Source organism: Scatophagus argus, chromosome 11 (assembly GCF_020382885.2).
Source record: "Scatophagus argus isolate fScaArg1 chromosome 11, fScaArg1.pri, whole genome shotgun sequence".
Taxonomy (NCBI): Eukaryota; Metazoa; Chordata; class Actinopteri; family Scatophagidae; genus Scatophagus; species Scatophagus argus.
Window position 1 is genome coordinate 6,816,131 of NC_058503.1, and position 20,702 is coordinate 6,836,832.

General features: G+C 39.0%; 1 protein-coding gene across 2 annotated transcripts in view; it reads left to right on the plus strand.

Moving 5' to 3' along the window:
- The window catches only part of fgf14 (fibroblast growth factor 14), a 96,177-nt gene that overhangs the window by 67,025 nt on the left and 8,450 nt on the right, over positions 1-20,702 (plus strand). For both annotated transcript variants that reach the window (XM_046404104.1, XM_046404105.1), the window contains exon 3: positions 420-523. In XM_046404104.1, coding sequence (XP_046260060.1) covers positions 420-523 — 104 coding nt within the window. The remainder of the gene's footprint in view (positions 1-419; positions 524-20,702) is intronic.

A 20,702-nucleotide genomic window follows, 5' to 3' on the forward strand; every position in this document is an offset into this window, starting at 1 on the left:
ATTACGTGCCTTTAAGTCTCCCGTATACACGCATGCTTAATGTCACAGCCAGGCCACTGCTGTTGTTTCTCACCAGTACAAACAAAAGCTATTACCAACCAGGCCCAAGGAGTCTGTTACAACAACAAAAGGGCTATTAGATCTGCCACGCACCAGTGGTGGCCCCAATTACAGCTACTTCTCAGGTAGCTCTGGGTGGCCGCGGCTATGCTAGGCCGTACTGCAATCCATCTTCGGAGATTGCCTAAATGCAACAGCCAGCAAATTGTATTATCTGTGCTTTGTGAAGCATTAATGATGGGCAGCTTGCATATGGATGATAAATTACACAATAATAATAAAATATGTCAGTGTTTATAACGTTCTTAAACTTGAAGTATGATGATTTTTGTGTATGCATGTGTTTGCCTGTTTTTCAGCTTTGTTCAACCTTATTCCTGTGGGCCTCCGAGTTGTTGCCATTCAGTCCGTGAAGACAGGGTTATACATCGCCATGAACGGGGAGGGCCATCTGTACACATCAGTAAGCAGGCTATTCTGTTCTATTCTATGCATTACACACAATCATAATACATTTTGCGAAATATGCATAGTGATTTAAGGCATGTTTGTATCTTCACTCTGTGTGTTTTACATATAAAAAAATAAAGATTCAATATAGCTTTAGATGTAGATTACATTCATTAGTCCTCACAGTGACACCAAGACACCATTCTCAATAAGGGACCCCCAACATGTCTCAGATATTTACCACATTTGCAACAGGATAATTGCATTTCACTGAAGGTTAGGGATCCCATTAAGCAGAATTTCATGAATGCAGGTATCTATTCATCTGGTTAAATGCCCCCAGAGTTTTCATTCCATATGAAAAAAACCATCTGCATCAGGTGTCATAATTTAGGAGAAACACATATTTCACATTTTCACATGGGAGCTGCGTCTCACATTAGAACTGCTGTCGTGCTATTACACAGTATATTACAAAGTGTCAATCTTTAGGGTTAGAAAAGTGAATTAAATATGTGGTATTTGCAGAAAAATGCTGTGATGCTATGACGCATGTGTAGAATAATGTAAACCATACCTTAGAGTAAACTAAATGCAGAGCTGTTTTTGACCATAGAAGCAGCCATTCTTTTCCAGCTTGTGCTCACCCGCTTTTATTGACTACCTCTCTTCAAATTACACTAGACCTCTGCTGTCTAGACAGCCAGGGGGTTGATAAGAGCTCGTCCAGCTCAGATAGTGCTTCTTGTCTCACTTCTCCACTCTGTCCTTTCCCAGTCTTTCAAATCAATCAGTTGGAAGAGCATTGGGAGTAGTTCTCCTCTCCCAGACAGGAGTATCCATCAGAATCACAGTCCCTTCTTCCCCCTGCTGTCCTCAGGTCCCTAATCCTCAGAGCGCAAAGCAGGAATTGCCATCTTATTCTTCTTACATTACCTTGGAGGTTTAGAGGGGTTACTTCTCTTACTGTACAATGCGCTGGTATTCCAGTGGAATTGTATAATACTTAATCACTGCTTGACTTAAGCCATGGAATGAAATTCATTTGAGGAGGACTGACCTAGAATCCTATAGATTTTGTTAAAGAATTGCAGCAGTGGGGATTATGAATTAATATGTTCTATATCTGTTCTATACTGCAGAAAACACAAGAAGGCATCATTTGTGCAATTTGTCAACTGTTGTTGTCTTTTCCCATAGACAACAAAACATGTTAGATTGTGGCAGCACGCCTGAAAATGTCATTTCAAATGTTATGCTGATTTTCATACCCAATTTGTAACTTTCATAGAGTGTTCACTTTAAGAAAGAGGCCTTTTCTTGTCCTGAACATTGGGTTGAATTATTGGATAAATCAATAAAAACCAAAGACAAACATTAAAATGTACAAAACTATAAATAAAGCTTAAAGATATATTTGAGGAAGGACATCCACTGAGCTTTAAACAACATTTGAAACACACAAATATTGATTAAAACCAGCATTACATAAAATCTTAGCTCAACAATATAGGATAATATTGTTCATAGTGTACATACATATACACAAAAAAATCAGTTTATGTGGTTCAGTGTTTCTGCTACAGAATTAACGCAAAGTGATTTACACTCTGTATGCTAGATAAACATAAATAGCTAAAGATATGTAAGTCACATGCAATGTCTCCAGGTATTTTATTCAACTAGTATAAAAGGCCACAATCAAAAGAGCACTTCACAGTGAAGGACCTCAAGGCTAAAGCTAGATTAAATTATGTCACATACCAACCGGATTTGTCAAAGGTCAGCACTGTTGACCTTTTATATGTTCTGTCCTTATATGTGTTGTTTGGATTCAACATGTGATTGCTGTTCCTCTTCATCCACACAGATTGCCTGTGTTTGACATGTGTTCTTATGATTTTGCTACGACACCTAGATGTGGATCAGCTGCTGTTCAGCTGACCATGAAAGCTCATTGCCAGACCTGCTGATTGCCAGACCTGCTTTATGCTGCTTATTTGGCATTCAAGCAAACCTAAAGCCCCTTTTTGCAGTTACGTTGCTTTAGAAATCTTTAACCATGATGTGTTTTTTGTTACTTTTCCATGAGCCACTGGGCATGTTTAGACCAGGCAGAAGTGCTGTGAAGTGGATCTCATGGAACCCAGTTGGGGCGATATGCTCCTTCAGCACAGTTTGCCCTGTTCCTCTCCTCACACAGCTCCTCTGCTCCATTTGCAGCTTATTTCTGTGCTAATGGAGGTTCTGATCAGACCTCAACTATCCATCCACCCACTCAAAGGTCTCTCTTTGCTCCTTGTGTGTGTATTACTCTGGTGATGGCAGCCTTGTAAAATGCTCTTCATCCTCCTCCGTCTCCTCCTCCCCCTTTCTTGCTGCCTCTTCTATCCATCTCTGTAAGCAAGGTACAACTGTTCCTCCCATTATCACTCTGTTACTTCGCAAGCGAGAATCTGGCAGTCGACCTTTTCTACCCATTAAGGCTATGTGATTATGGTGCACTCAACATTTTCAGAAACTACTCTGAAGGTTATGTTAATGCAGAGGAACATGTTGAGTTTGCCTGTGTACACAAAAAACAACCTGTTTTTACTGGAAAAAAATATTCTTCCTCTGTATTGTCCCATTTTTCTAAAGCCCTAGTCATTTTTAGTAACTAGAATTCACTTGGTCAGTTGATTCTTTTACAATATTAAAAACATAGCACAGACTTTAAATATAATGACCTACTGTGATAATGAATTACATTCAATTTTTTAAACAGATGAGGTGAATCAAAAGGAGAGTCCCACTTTATCAGAAAATGGATGGAAAGCCCATTCAAGGCCTCTGGTAGTGCATCATATTCTTTTGTGTGATGCACCCGAGGCACAGCGTATGGCTCAAATAACAGAGATAGCATCAAAGTGACTGTGCAGCCTGGCACAAAGGACGTACCATGGAATAAAGGAGAGTTCAATCATCTCACCCCTTTTTAATCTGCTCCTTTTGTATCTGAGCCAATAAACTAAATTCCAAGCTGTTCCTTGGATCAGGCATTTCTTTTGAAATGTAATAATAAAAGGAAAGGAATTCTTCCAGCGTGTTGCAGAAGGTAGTGACTTGTCGTAGTCTCTAGATAACTGTAATAAAACTCTTTATACAAAAACAGACACATTTAAATGAGATGAAACATAAAAGCCTTAATTATTCTACAGGGACTGTGAGCTTAAACCTCAAAATGCAAACAAGGAAGGGTTGGATTGTGTAGTGTTGTTACACATGATGAAATCATGGTGACACAGAATGCAACTCTGATGCTGATTTTGTTGTTTTTCTGTTCTGCTAATACAGTCTCCCAGCATCTCTCAAGTGTAAAGGTTGGGCATTTCATGGTTGGCTGGCTTTCTTTGGAGCTAGTTCCCCATTCCCTCACTTCACTGGAGTCTCTCACTGCAGGCTGTCTTTATCAGGAGCCTGCACTTGTTAGTGCTACCTTTCATGATTGTCAAATTGACTTGCCACATCACTTGAGTGGTCCTTTTAGAAATGAAATCCTTGAGAGCAGTCTGGAGCAGTGCAGTGGCTTTAGCTTCACATGTTAGAAGCTGTATCATCAGTCGTATGAACACAGTGGACTGAGGGCATCTGTTTTCTGTAGAGTCCAATTCAGAATGTATGAAAGTGCCAGGTTTGATGTGAGAGTTCTCCTCAGTTTGCATGAGTATGGAAAATGGAAGTGCATGGCAGCTGTGTGTAGAGAAGAATAGAAAGGAGCAGTTTATTCAGGAATCGGTGGAGTGAGACCAAGAGGGTCCGTTGAGAAGACTCATTTCATGGAGTTTGAATATTTGTTGTTTTGCCACAAATATTCTTACTAAACTTCAGCCTCTTTTTTCAGCCTGTTTTTCAAATGCTGCTCTCAAATGTTCTACCTATGAAGGACGTTCTTCCGTAGATGCCCTTTGTTCCCTTGCTCTCATCTTCAGGTGTCTTGCAAAGACATGACATTTTATGGGTGAAGAATTTAGTTCCACCTGATATTAAAACAACCTTTCAGTGTGAGATCAAAGAAGATCAGGATATTTTCAAAAGACCAATTTAAGGTATCATCCATGTTATACCTTGTCCATCTAAGCCTGATATTCGCCCGGTCACACTAGCATGAAATGAAAAATAAAGTTATTTCAATGGCGTCGCTATAGTCAGCACAGTAAATTTTCAATGTTGTTCATGTTTAATTTGTGAATGCAAATTCATGCCTATGACCAATAGCAAACAGTTGCAGCAGAAAGTGCTGCAGAGAACAAGGTAGTGTAGCTTATTAACTGTGTTGCATAATGTACAGTTAGGAAATAAGAGTCGATGGTACAAATATATTTCTTCATTGAACTGCAGGAACTTATTGTCTACTAGCCCTGCTAGTAGTTACTACATCATGACCTATTTCCTGTGGATGCTTGGATAAACTTTCCATTTCCACATCCTGGTGTGACCAGGGCTTAAGTGAAACTTTTATTTGTTTTATATATCTACCTGATACATATGGAGAGTTGCAGTCAAGACAGAGTCAGAGGTACAGCTTTGGGTCAACATGTTTTATTGGTGTTGTTTCCCAAACTGCCATGAATAGAAATGATCTATTTCACAATGTTATGGATGTTAATGGAAGAATAAATGCTGATGATGAGACATCAGGAACATTCCAGTCCCTGGAGCAGGTAGCACAAAACCCCTTAATTTAAAACTTTCAGTAAAGTACAAGTTAAGTTTTCCTTAAAATGTAATGTAATGTTTTCTTCTTTTTATTTCACTGTCATATAACCATTAGTCTAACCTTAAAGGTACTGAAACTTAAAAGTTTTGTTCAGCTCCTTCCTGTAATTAGTGAGTTCTCTTCAAAATAACTTATTGCTGTGGATTCTCTTTCAGTGCAGTAAATGCCTCAACGTCTTTCCTTAGCTAAAGAAACATTAAGGGATTCTGAGCAAGTCTATTAAGGAAGTCCCTGAGCTAAAGAGAAATTAAGCCTTAGTTGTCATACTTCAGGAGAAAACTTGCAATTGCCCCTGGCACTTAGATGTCAGTTGCTTTCGAGTATCCATTAGTTTAGGTGATCGGATTTTCCAAAAATTACACAAAACATATATAATGAAAGAAAGGAACAAAAGTGATTAAATATTCATTATCTTGATATACCACAGTAGCACGAATTATGGGAAATCAGACCCAAGTGAAGGTTAGAAAATATTATCTTGATTGCAGATTTCACATAAATATGAAAAGTAGTCACTGTTATCCAGAAAGGAAAATGACAAACAGCTGAAATGCTGCTTAAAAATGTGGTATCTGTAAATTAATGTTTAAGAAATGGTGCATTTCTGTCATCATAACTTAGGGATAAATACTTACTATTTATTAATACTACTATTTTTTTGTAATTAACCCTGCTAATAAAGGGTTCTGCCTTTTACTACATGAACAAACCCAAAGACACACACACACACAAACTCAGGAGTCTAACTGAAGACAAGATTTCTAACCACAATATTTTTTTATTCCCACAGATCTCTGGTAGGCTACCTATAGTAATTACTCAGATGATTTTGCCTCTGGAGGAGTGTCAGGCTCACAGTTTAGGTGGGGGGAGCCTCATTATCTCCAAAGTGTTGCTCTCTCCTGCCGTAATGCATTGTCAGTGTCAGGAAGGGTGGCGGTCATAAGGGCTGGAGGGAGAACAGATTCATGCATTAATGAACAACAAGGTCGGAGGGTGGCTTCAAAGCTGAACTGGTGAACTGTTGGTCAGAGCCAAGAGGTGCTCAGAATAGAAAGACCAGTCCTTGTTATTGATGACTTTCTAATCAATGGACACTCTTGGCTTATTATTAAAAACTTACAGGTCAGAAATTGCACATTATTTTCCAGACGCTGTCCTTTGCAGAATCATGTCAGTTCAGAGTGCTCTGTGGGGTTGTTGTGGGTGGAAAGAAGAGTCTTGCATCACAGCAGTGCGTTACCCATCAGAAAACAGGGAGTCTCCCCTGCAGTTCTTTACCTGTGGGGATTATGCCTCTCTGAACAATAAATCATAAATACACAACACAGTTGAGTTGTCCTCTATCTCTTTCCAGGTCAGCAGCTTAAAGTCTATTAATATCACATCTCCCCTTGTTCCTCAGTCACTCTGTTATTCCCCTCTTTATTTAAGGCAATTAAGATGGGCAAGTGCAGCTGTTTTCTGAATCATTGGTTTACGTGACACATATTTACGATATGCCATATAGCAGTAAAGTTACTGAATATGCCAGGAGGAATATCAGGGAATACATAGTGGCCGTCCTCAATGTTACCACTGACCTGACAAGTCCTGTACTGTACAGAAATAACCGTGGGTGAAATTAAAATTCAAATCAGATATTTTGCTGTGAGGTTTGGCTCAGTGTCATGCAGCTCTTCAGCATGTAGCATCTCGTAAATTAATTTCATAGCGATTCCTGCAAAGTTCCCTTAAGTAGTCCTGGAGGATATGTATTTTATAGCATATGGAGCATGTACTTAGTTCAAGCAGAGCACCAAAGATGTGCTGGCTTCATTCATTCTTGAGCTTCAGTGGCTAATTTGTTAATTCCTTGGCCACCAGGTGACTAATAACATGCAATCATACTTTTTAAACAACTTATTAAATAAGATACTGATTTAATTGTGATGTGCTTGTTTATTAAAAGGGGTTTGGTTGGGCTGCTCAGCTTCTTTTGACTAATATAACTATAACAGATAAATACTTGCTACAAATGGCCAGTATCTGTGACTGAAATGTTTTTTTTTTGTTTTTTTTTTGGTTTCCGGTTTTTGGTCTCTGTTTACCTGAAACATGCTTTGGGTTTCCACATACTTGCACATGACTTAAACATACATACTATAGCAAAGGGTGCAAATATGCAACAAAAAAGTAAGTGGTGCACAAACAAAACCTGGAAATGAAAACTTATTATGAACAAAAGAAAGTCTCAAGAAAGGATGTTCTTACAAGGTCATATTAAGCAGTATCATATATTTTTGTATGACTCTCACCTGTTACTCTTTAACTGCTCCGCTTCACAGCTGCTATTTTTCCTGTCACATTCTTTGAATCACTTTGAGTATTTTGCTGTGATGAAGGCTCCACAGTGCTACACGATGCCTTTTCCTTTGCAAGCCATTGTTGCACTGTACAGTTACACAGTTATAGATATTTGCCTGCTGGATGCTCTGAGAACCTGCACAAGCCTCTGTAAGCTTCCCAGAAATCTCTTTTCTGCATCTCTGTATCTTCATACAAGCATGTTCCAGCTGCATTTCCTCTCCCCAAGTGGGCTGTCTTTCTACTGTGGTGGCCATCAGCCAAATATTGATCAGTCAGCTACAGCTTATGCTGAATCTCCCTCATCCATCTGGGGTAATCCTAACATCTCTATTAAAATGGAGTACACAAAAACACACGCGCACAGTGGTTAGCCTGCATGGTATGGATGCTGCGGAGATAGTGATAAATTATGTGCCATTGACAGATAATGGGAAACCAGGAGAATTAAAACACTGAACCAACTGGCTGGTAGAAGGAGGGTTTGGAGAGAAAAAGAGAGAGGGAACTCTGTGGTGTGTTCTGCAGGGAAAGTCCTGCTGTGGTCAATATAATCAGTGTAGCATGCAGGCAACCACTGCTTGTTGCCCCCATTTGTCTGTTGTTCCTTCTGCTAAAAGCATTCACCGTTTTGAGCAACACAAAAACACACCATGCAACAAAACCAACAAAATCATACACAGGAATATGATCATAGCAGATTAAATAAAGCCTTGTTTCAAATGTATTTGTGTTCTCTGCGATGATTACATGAGCGGTTGTGTTATTGATCCCACTTCTTCTCTGTGATTACCCTTTAAGAGACAAACTTTAGGGATAATTATTTTCACAAGGAAGTTCTAATATATTCATTTAGGCTGTGTTGTTGTTGCCCACCCATAGACGTGTTGTTAATGTCTTCACCTACTCCCTGATCTCTACACAAAGTGCTTGAATTGTTAGATATACAAAAGATCTTCCAAACGGAGCTAAATTGCATTTTAATTAAATATCTCATAACCAAAGGTAATCATATTTTATTGCTGCACATGTTGTTTGTGTGTTAATACCAAAAAGTTAATACCAAAAAGTACTAAAGGGTGATTAGCTGAGATTCATCATTTTGGTTCTCTAAACAGCGGCGCTGCTCTGCACACACACATTACACACAGTGTGTAGAGCACCAAAGAAATCAAGCTCATGAAAAAATCATCACAATAGGCTAGGTACTAGTAACGATATGGCACCACAAAGCTTTTGTGCTTAGGGCACCCAAATGGCTAGCAACGGCGCTATTCTATTTTATTCTGTTTTGCAAACTACTAGACAGTTTGAAATGATCCGCAGGAGTGGATATTTACTGCATTGCCCCTACATGTAATATCAGTTACTTTTAGTTTGGGTAAATTGATGTGAAATATTTCTGCTTCTACATTCTTCAAACATTGTTTGTGACTGTCACACAATATTTATTTTTAAAAAACAGGTTTTTTTTTGACTGGCATTTCTGTCAGAGGCTCAGCATAATAAAACACTGTAGTTCAAATTTACATTCCCAGCTGTTGTCACAAGGTTGCTAAGAGTTTAGTGAATATGGCTCAAAGTCTTCCATACTGTAGAGGAAACAAAAGGACTGAACAGCTTTTATTGGAGGAATAAAACTTTCAAATAACACTCGCTGTCCGATTCAAGCAGCATATCAGGGAACAAATGTTAGGCCTGCTGATGACAGTCTCATGCTTGGTTAGATGTGTTTCAGTATATTGTCACTGCCCCATGAAAAAATGTATCTCCAAAATTTGTTTTTTCCAGGAGCATTTATTTACTATGCGTTCCAATGACATGCAGTTATTTATGATCCTCCAGTCTCATTTTTATTTCCCACCAAACTTGATTCCAGGCTATTCTACATCTCCGCTTAACACATTACGCTAACAAAAGCTTTTGGTTCGCATTTTAAATTGAAATCAAGATAAATCATGGGCAAATAGTAATATGATAGTGACATGCACACATCAGTTTGACTGAGGGAGGAATGTGGACATGCCGTAAAATGTAAAATGTCAAAAAGTGGAGATACGTTTTTTTCGTCAGACAGCGACGATATACAGGTAGGACATACAGTGAATCTTTATCAGCTTACTTCTCCAGTAAAAGCTCAGCGCACAATTACCTGCTGGTTCTCCACCTGCTACCTTTACCACATTAAAAAAACATCTGATGAGGTAACTGCAGCTATTACTGCAACAGTTTTAAGTGCAGGGAGTTCATTGTTGATGGCCTTACTCGGGATGCACAACCCCTTATGTAGTTTTGTAACATTTCTTACTTTTCTCATGACACCGGAGAAATGATGATGTTTGCCAATCAGACACAGCCGTGATATATTTTGGGAACAGTTGTGATTTGGTAGGTAGTAAGTTCAATAATCTGTCATGAGATGTGACCAACATCATGGTATGGGATGAACCCTGGTGTCACTGTCACCTAGCAACCACCACAGCTTTCATTTGTTTAGTGTGTTGTCTTTGAGGTTGTTTGTATCATCACAGAAACAACCTTGCCAAACAGGAATCCCACCAGAAAAGACGTATTTTCAAGTCCACTTTTTATATATTTGAAAATGACATTTCATAATAGATTTTCTGTAGTTTTAAAATTTAGTTGCTTGCCAACATGGATCATTCATTCATGTTGCCGGTAATCTTTTCGATTTACTATTCTAATAGTTAACTATTTTAAGAGGTCAGCAATCTCCATGTCTGCAATTAGTACCACACTGATTCAGTCATTTGATGTTTTTATAACCAGTGATCCTACCTGACTCTTTTACTTTGAATTGGTATTGACAACCAGTAATATTTTTTCATACCAAATAAAATGTGACTAGTAGAACCTGTTTACAGTACTATCTATCTGTGTTTTATTGCTTTCCTTTGAAACAGTTTGAAAAAGCATGTTCAAAGAGTGGGTCTTTATACTGCTTAGATTGATAGTGATAAACAAAGCACATTTTTATTGTGTAAATGTTAGTATGAGCGTAAGTGTGTGTTTACTCTACTAAACATCAGAAATAAAGGAGACACAGAAGAATAATAGGCACAAAGAACGGGGAATTCAGATGATCTTCTGTGTCTCTGTGAGACCCACAGAGGATTTGTTGGTTTGTAGATATACAGATGGAATCATTGTCATTTCTCCATGAATACATATTGCATTTGCTATCAGAGCAAACACGTCTAGCCTGTTCGCTGTGTTAATGACCCTAGTTCTGGCCTAATTGCTTTCCCAGTGTGTAAATGTCAAGCACCATGCAAATACAAATGGCACACTTATGCTTGTTTGCCTCAAGAGTGGTGTAATGTGCAAATGAGCAGTGGAGAGACGAGGGCTCGAAAAGCAACAAGTAGTCCTCAGGATCTCTGTATTCAAACAGTGACAGGATGTGTATCACTTGGAAACCCATGTCAGATCGTGCATTGAACAGTCCTCTTGGCTATCTACTTGGTAGTACTGTTATTACAGTTTGTATGTTTATATTCAGCCAATCCAGATGAGCCTATTCAGCCTTGTGGGAGATTATTCTTGATGTAGTGGAACGCCAAACAATGTTTTAAAAGTATCTTTAATGAGTTGCAGTGAAATTATAATACTCAGTATTTTCCAATACTTTTTCAGTATCCAATATCAGATGGCAAAAATAAAACATGGAGGTTGACAAAAAATGTATTTTTATGTTAGCAGCATAGCTAAACCAATGGGTAAACTTTTTATTCCCCTAGTAATATAGTTCAGTATCTGCTGGATATATGGACACCAAGATTTGTACAAACCTGTAGAATCCTGTAGACACCCATGTCCCTGTGAGGATTAGTGCTAATTAGCAAATGCTAACATGCTAACTAACATGGTAACAATGCTGCTAAATATCAACATGCTAGCATTAGGACTGGTAATGTGTTGGTGTCTTTTAGCATGACTGCTACATGGATGTATACATAGTCTTGTTTCTCTGGAATTCAAGCCAAAAACCTCAGCACCTTTTTGAATTATTTTGAGGGGTTCTGGCAGATAATCAGCAACTTGTTTGCATGATCTCAACATATGTCTCTCTTCACTTTCTGTTTCTCAGTATATTCTGAGCTGTCATTTCTACAACTGGACCTCATTTACTATACGCTGCATAGAACTGTGTGTTTTCACAACCAGAAACCTTTGAACGTGTGTGAACATAAAATCAATATACACTGATGGTAGTATACTTGATACTATTTAGCATCAAGGGATGATTCATAAAGACAAATTCTGGAGGGTTATGGCGTTTTATATCGCAGCTCAAACCTCAGAGGGACTTTAGCGTCATAGTCATGGGGTTGCAAGTTCAAGTCTTGTTCAAGATGTCCTCTGGATCAAAGTGGTGGGTGGGTGTGTGTTTGTGTGTGTGTGTGAAGAATGGAGGCTCTTCTTAAGCGACAAAAAAAGCCCTCTGTGTTCTGCCTGCCTGCAAGTGTAATAGCTACAGTCCTCTCTTTCCCTCCACAAGAATCCTTCTTCCTTTTCTATTTCCACCCATGAAATGAAAGTAACATTTTATCAAGCTTCACCCCTGGAGTTGTAAAAATCAATGCAGTGAGAGCTCTTACAGAAAGGTTGTAAATCATGAAAATTCATTCTCTTAAATCTGAGCTAATCCCCTCTCCACTGTGTCTGTGTGGCTACTCACACTGTGAGACAGACAATTCAACAGCTACTGCCAGAGCAGAAACTGCAAGGACAAGATTAGTGTGTTTGTATTGTGTGTTAAACTGTTAGCACATCATGGCACTATTCATTACTGTCATATCTCATGTAAAACTGTGAAATATTCTGGTCTTTAGTTATGAAGACATGTGTGGCATTCCATTTATTCTGTATGCAAGTAATATCTTATTCCTTTAGTAAAAATAGTTCTGACTTGTCAATGTAAATATTTGTACCAAAAGATATTGTGGTTATTGTACTTACCACAGCTTCGCTAAAGAGGCCAGCAGGTCAGAAGGAATTATTGTGTGATTCACCCACCCACAGCCAGAACACTATTCATACTCAAGAACATGCCCATGCACACATGAAAAATGGGGTGATAAAAACACAAGGCTGTTGAATGTCTGCATTTTCAAACCTCATCACTAATATTTTCCTGTTGTATTAAGTAACATACGTATGTCCAGTAAAGTCTTCTACACATAAGGGTCCTTCCTGTGGACACATACAGGAAACATTTGACCCAGGTCATCATCAACAAAGGGTTTATCTTCATAAGGACTTGAGAGTTGTTAATTACTGCCCCAGGTATTGCACAATGTTCCTGGACGGGGTTGGGAGTGTTTTCTTCCCCAAGTTTCCCAGAATGGAAGGCAACAAGTGGAGTGGGTGCAAGCACAAAGAAATGAGAAGTCTTGCCCCTGTGACACTGCAGGTTTTGTGTTCTTTGCATGCACCAAAAGCAGTTATGAGAAATGTGGTCCACTTGGAATCGAGCATTGTTGAAAGGTTGCCGTCCTGAAACCGGGAACACTGATCTGTTGGAAAAATCTGCAAGGGATGATTGGAATGAAAAGTCACCCTCATCTGAACTTGAGTGGTACTTGGTCACTGGGCTTGTGTGCCTGTCACACAATGTCCACAATAGATTCTGTGATCATCCATGAGAAAGATCATTGACTAAGTCGTCCTGTCATCAGATCTGCTTCTATATGTGTCAGACACTCAGACAAAGAAGGACCAGAACTGTCCATCGATCACCACCTCATGTTCAGTTGGTTTAGATAGTGAAGAGGAATTATTCCTGCATAAAAAGACGACAAGATTGACAGCGGTGGCAATCCATAAAGACTGGAAGAGCCCCAGCAGCTGGAAAATCCAGAGAAAATGGGCACACTAGAGGATTTTTACTCCTGTGTAATCTGTGCATGGTTTTGCAATGACTAGGTGTACTGAGTGACTGTAAACAAATTGATAAAAAACTGATTGTCATCTGCATGAAAATGACATTTTTGAAGACTATTATTGAACCCCTAAAAAATTAACTGTGTGATAAAAATGAGAAATTGCTTCAAAATTGTAAATAGGCATTTTGATAGTTTCTGTCTTGAGATGATATTGCCGAGAAATACTGACTGATACTCCTCCTCCTAAACTGGTTTTGATCTTGTTGATTATGAGACAGATTACATATATTGGCATAATTCAGACAGTACAGTGAGAGTTTGATCAGCAGTATTTCCCAGATCAAATATGACAGCTGATAGACAGGCTGGTTGGTTTCCGTGATTCCTTTCTGGCTGACTGGTTGAATCACTGAACCGTCCAAATGTAGCCCTTGCCACATTATATCCTCAGAGAGACAGACTGTTGGGGAATCCTCAACTGTCTTCCCCTCATGCACAGACACTCAGGCTGAGTGCTCTGGCTACTTGTCAACAAGGTTTCAGAAGAGAAGGACACTGTGAAATGGCCTCTCTACAGTCAAAATTCTAAAATACCAATGGGAGAGCAGGACACTTTGTAACCAATTTCCTCTCCTCTCTTCTCTCCTATATTAAACAGATGTCTGAAGAAAACGCAGCTTTAATCAAGCTCTTTAGATCTGTTCAGGTCTTCACATTTATTACAGTGCAGTTCCAACATCTGGCTTCAAGAGTATCCATCATCACACACACATGTGGTAGTAACTGTGTGATATAATGTGGTTAATTGTTCATTATGCCAGCAGTTATAGTTACATCTACTTATGTAATGCTCTAGCATCCAGATTATGTGTTGCACTACAACTGCTGCCTTTGAAATGCCCATTTCATAATATTACCATCCAGGATGACCTCTGACATGCCTCCAAGAATCACAGACAGCTGTAATCTGTTGGGTACCATTTATGTAGAAACTTACCTCCCTAAAATAATCACATTTACTAGGAAATATATCACCACGATTATTTAGGTAATGACCTTTAAGGTTTTTTTGTATTAAAAGGTCATACTGGTACGTTTCAAAGTTGTAACTCCTTACTCACAAATCATTCATAATTAACATTTTTGCTCCATTTTTCTCACTGCATGCTGTGCAGGTTTAGACCACTAACCACAGAGAGTGGAGGTCAGGATGTAACTTGGGAACACCTCTCTCATTCATTGCAATTTGCACTTTGTAAAATTTGAATCAGTGTGGAGCTGTTTACAAGCCTGGATTGGTGAAAAACACAAAGGGTACTAATTTTGCAAGAGTCACATGCTGTGCAAAACATTTAATAAAATTTTTAAGGTACCCATGTTCTTTCACGTCCTCAAATTCAAATTAGCGATTGTAGACGAAATTGACATGCAGTTATCTCTGACATGTGAGAGATACAACGATTCAACCAACTAGAAAGATTGGCCCTTACACATCCTGCAGTATAAGCTGTGGACAACGATAAAGAATCTCCAATCAGTCCAACAGACAGTTCCAACACCCCTGTAAAACCGCCTGAATCATGCAGGCTGCCCTTCCCTCCAACAGCGTGCCTACTTTCAATTAAAACATGAAAATTTGTGTGCTTGTACCTGTGCTGAGACAGAATTTCATGCCAAAACAGGCACCAAATTTGCACTGCACTGCATTTTATCTGCATAAACACACCTCTGCTGTGCTGTTCTACCCACGCAGTGAAAGGTGTCAGTTTAGAGCCACAAAACTGGCAAAAGGGGTAAAAAATACTGGTGTGCTGACAAAACTGGCATTGCACATGTGTTTGCTCTCCTTCTGCTTCTGTTAAAATAGTGTTTCATCTGTCAGCCAGGAGACACACACATCACATTATACATGTTTCTGTATGTGTATTATTTTGGCCTTTCAGTACACATGACATGTCCACGCTTCACTTGTGTGCCTTTACATACAAACAATTATTCTATTTTCATTCGTTCCTAAACCCGTCCATTCCTATTAAACATGTAAATCTGCAGCCAAAGACTATCATAAATACTAGCAGCAATCTGCTAGTATGTGCCATGTTTCATGCTGTCTTGTCATGTGTATGTGTTTCCATGTGTTATGGTCAAGGTTTCTGTCATGTCCTGTTTTATTTTGAAAGCGTCACTTCCCCTGTGTGTCTCTTTTTCATGTAGCTTTGCTTTTGGTTATCCTGATTTCTTTCTCCTCCCCTTATGTGTTTCACCTGTCTCTTGTTATGTTGTCTATTTAGTCCTCGTCTTCCCCGTCATTCTTTGTCGGATCGTTTTGCGGTCTTCATGCCAGAATTTTCTTGTCTTGTTATGCCATAATTTTTTGGTTTTTGTTGATCTTTGTGCCACAGTGTGTGCCTGTTTTGAGTTCTTTTTGTCATAAATAAAAGAATATTATTTTGGACCACTGCCTGCCTGCCTTTTTAAGATTCTGCGTCGGGGTTCAGCTCTCTGCGTCAGCGACGACGCTGCTTCTTCTGCCCCTGGATATTCAGATACTATTTGACTTTTAAAGGAAGTTATTCAAAAGAAATCCCAGTATAGTGAATATTGTAAACCTTATCCTTCTTGTCCCTAAGTCTCAGCACTGTATTAGTTAAGATAGTCAGTCAATAAAACAGGCTTGAATTTCCTCATTAACAACTTCAGTAACAATGCCACAGAAAATAAAACACTTTTACTGACATGAAGGCCAGCACTTTGAATGTTAGTGTTACCACACTGACACACATTAGATATTTCAATTGAATATTACTCAAGACGCAGAGACAATCAAAGACATGAGCTGCTCTCTGCTCACCCGCTGCCATCTATTCATATAACTGGAGACTTGAGAGCTGAGAGGAGCAACATGTTTAAGTGCAAAGTAGCAAGAGAGAAAGTCACTGACAACTGAATCTACAAGGAGAGGACATGCACTTCCTTTCAAAAAGAAAAAAAAAAAGAACTGGGACGTTGTTCCTGAGGTTGTAAACAACACAAATAGAGCAGAGGCAGAGACACACTGAGAGGAGAAACAGCTCCATACCTGGAGACACCTCTTACATTGTTCTCTCTCTTTCTCTGCCATGCTGCCATGCCACACACACACACACACACACACACTATGTGTATCTGTTTCTTTCTTTCTGTGTGTGCTTGGATTTGGAGCGTGTATGTGTACTTTAAAAAAAAATTAGTGTGTGTCTGTGTGAGACATATCTGATATATACTTGTCAGCTTGTTGCACAGGGTAGACCGCTTGCTTTCCTGACAAGAGATGACGAGCCAATCTAGCAAAAATCTGGCTGCCTTGACACCAATCTGGCACCAATTTGCGGATCAACAGCAGCAGAGTGGACAAACACATAGATGCATACAAGCTCTCTCTCGCACACACACGTGCGCACACTCACGCACACACCTACAGTCATGTTTCCATCACTTTTGGGGACATTACATAGACTTACATTCATTTCTGGAGGCTTAACCACCACCTAACAATAAACATTACCTGCCTAATCCTGACCCTGACCTTAACCTCAACCGAAACTTAAAGCAATCTTCACCATAATATTTAGTGATTTACATTGAGGGGACTCGTATTTTGTCCCCATAAGTAAGTCAGGTCCTCATAATGCGACTGTGTAAATAGATTTTTGTCCCCACAACTACAGGAACATGCATACACACACAGAGAGAAGTACTTGAAACCCCACTGATCTATGCGTGGGTGCTTGTGTTTGTTTGTGTGCTTGTTCACCAACAGGCTTTCCAACAATGATGTGTTTTTTTTTCTTTTTGGTAGCAAAGTATTTTTTTCTTGCAACCTTAACTGACTTAGGATGTTTGTCACTTTCCATGCATGTCTTTCTGTGTGATTATCCAAACGGACCCTAATGAACCTGGAGCATGAGTATAATGCCTGCTGTTGACTGACCGATTTAGGCTGGTGGATGAATCCTGTTTGGATTTTATATTTATACATATATATATGTATATACATCATATACATCATATTTATTTGGGCTGCTGCAACATGAAGTAACAGATTCTTCATCAGTGAATAAATTTTCATTGAATTCCCTTCAAAACATTTGCAGAGTCTTATTTAGCTGGTAGAAAAACATTTTTAACAACATTTTTAAAACCCACATTGTGACGTGGATCTTTGGTGGACATGTTGCTTGCCACAGGTTTGTCTCCCTCTGAGAATAGCTACATTTCTGTGTAACATTTCTAAAGAGTAAAGTTGTATTGTGTGTGTGTGTGTGTGTTTGTTTGTGTGTGTGTGTGTGTGTGTGTGTATACAATGTGCCAGGGGAGCTGTACTTGGCCAGTGTTAAAGGGTCTCTGCCTTCAGGGAAACTTTATTGAACACTTAAGTGCTTCTGGTGACCAAACACTTTAAAAGTGTCAGTGCTTTTTGCCACCCTTTCAGTGAAATGTATATTTTTGCTCACTGGAGTTAAAAAGGAAGTATTGCAACAGCATGTTAAAGTGACTGTACAATGTTACATGTTAAATAATGCCATATCAACACATGGACTGCTGGCTCACTGTTTTATGGCCACAGAGACAAAAATATCTTGTTCTCTATCTTCTTTAGTGAATAAAGAAATAAAGCATCTTCCTACAGAGAATAAGGAATGTAAATTCATTATATCTGTGTGCAGATGACCTATAAATATAATACTATTACAGTTCAGAACTTGATTAAATTGCAAAGATTTTGCATTAGTAAAAGAAATAAATTAATTAATTGAGTTGTTTGAGTCAAGATTTTTTATTAATCACTTCTGTTGTAATCTCACTGTCTGTCCTATCAGCGCAAACAGTAACATTTAACTCTGGAGTTTTTTGTTTAGAATGCAGGAAATGTTAAACATGAATCATAACTACCATTTAAAATCTCTTTTCTCCAAGTCATTCATGAAACATGGTGTCATTTGCATCGTCTGTGAATTGCAGATGTCTTCATTAGTTGTAGATAATAATTTGTTACAGCTCAAATCTGATGGATCATTGGAGCCTGTAAGCGTGACTAGACTTTTGCTGTCTGCAGATCCATGTATCCAAGTGAAGACAAAGAACAAAAGAAATATTCCTTTGACTATGTGACTTTCAGGCTCAGCCAAGAAATGTCTTTGATCATACTTTGACTTCTGTCCTTCGATTTCATTTTGCCATGATCAAATCTGCGGCCGTTTTTTTGTGTTTTCATAAAAACATATAATTACAGTTGTACACTGTATTCAGAACAGGTTTTAATTGTTACCTGACTGTAAATATTCTCAGATCTTTGATTTATTCTCATGAAAAATATGTGAGCAACAAGAAATATGTAAGAAACGATTCCTGCTTTTCATTATTATGTTTTTTAATGTCATGTGTATTCAGACCATTCAAGACATAAAAAAAGAAGGAAAACTGAAACTGTACACTGTGCACACAATTCATCCAGCTGTTTGCTGATGAATGTGCTCATTTGGTCCCTGTCTCCCCTCCCTCCTCTGGGTTTGATAACCAGACAGGTCTGCTGAAGCCCCCATTGTCTGCACACACTGTCGACGTGACTCTTATACATATGAGAGCAGCTTAGCATTGTGAATGCAGCTCAGCTTTCTGGAGGTTGACCTTTTTCCATGGATTAATAGGTTTTATGCTGGCAGCATTAATAAACAATTTCTTCGTTTCCACACTGGGGTAGTGAGCAGTCACTTTGCATATTAATGTGCGTCCCCTCCCCATATGAGCCTCTTCTCACCTACTTTTAGGCGGTCATGCTCGGCAATAACGACCCGTTTTGTGATTTTTTTTTCCAATGGATGTTTGTTTCAGAGTGATTCTCTTTGCTGTCTTGTGTTTTAAAGCCTATTCATCCCTTTTTTTTATTTTAAACTCCCACTCTCTCCATCTGTCTGTATCCATTTGCCTTGTTTCTTTATTTTTTCATGTATCTTTTTTATTTTCCTGGAGGAAAGGTATTCCTCTCAGGATCTGCCCCTTACCCTCAGTCACAGTGCTTTCTCTCTTTTAGTCAGTCTCTTAACCCTTTTCGCTGTGCCTTCGCTTGACTGTTCATCTCTCCTTTATTTCTGTTGCTGTCTTTTTGCTTTGGTGACTGGGGCTGATTATGTGGGGCTGAGCAGTTTTTGCCCCTCACGCTGTCCGTAGCCAAGGTCAATTATGTCCTTCCCTTTCAGAGCAGGGAGCCACTGATGTGGAGCGCCAGGCGGGGAGATCGAGTGGGAAGAAAATCAACCGTTTGGTGCCTCAAAAATGATTCGATTTGCCACTGGTGTGAAAGAGTGTACTGTGTCTGAACCTCACTCTCCTTTCTTCTTCTTCAATGTCACCCATATTTTAAACCCAAAATGTTAGTTTGAATGTACGGCACACATGTCTGAATGTTAAGGTAATACTTCCACAAAGCTTTTGTGGAAGTACTGCATTTCGTTGCCGTGTACCTGTACATGTGTAATGTACCTGTACATGTGTAATGACAATAAAGTTGAGTCTAATCTAGTCTTTTGTATATGGTTTTGACTGACCCCATAACAAGCAGCTCTTACTGAAGACATTACAACATAATCCAGATGTGCCGTAATTCTACATTGCCGTGACTGAATGAGCATGCGTTTCATGCATTTCAGACATTTACTATTTGACTATCCACAGCATAAAACTTGAGGGTCCTCAAGAGCATCTGGCAGGTTGACATTGTTAGACTGCCACACTGTATGTGCATGATGTGGATTTTGCATGCTTCTCATGGACCTTGATTTTTATGTATGGATATGATGGGGATGCCCAGTTAACCATGAGATACTGTCACCTTATTAGGTTGCTGAGACAAACAGTTGTGTGCTGTGAAATCAAAATAAGGAGGTGAAAGAGACTAAAATACCTGAGAAGAACTACAGAAACAGATAATAATTCTTGGTGGCTTTTTTCACTTTGAGCCAACCCCACAGTTTTGACATTATGTCAGAGACATCTGTGCGTAATGTTGCAGAGATATCTACTGATGTTAGCATGCTAACCAGCTTCCTCCATAGTTTTAGTTGGTAAAATGAATGGTTTTAGTTGTACATATACTCGCTTTAGGTGTCAACATACTTTTGGCCATGGAGCGTTTAACCAAA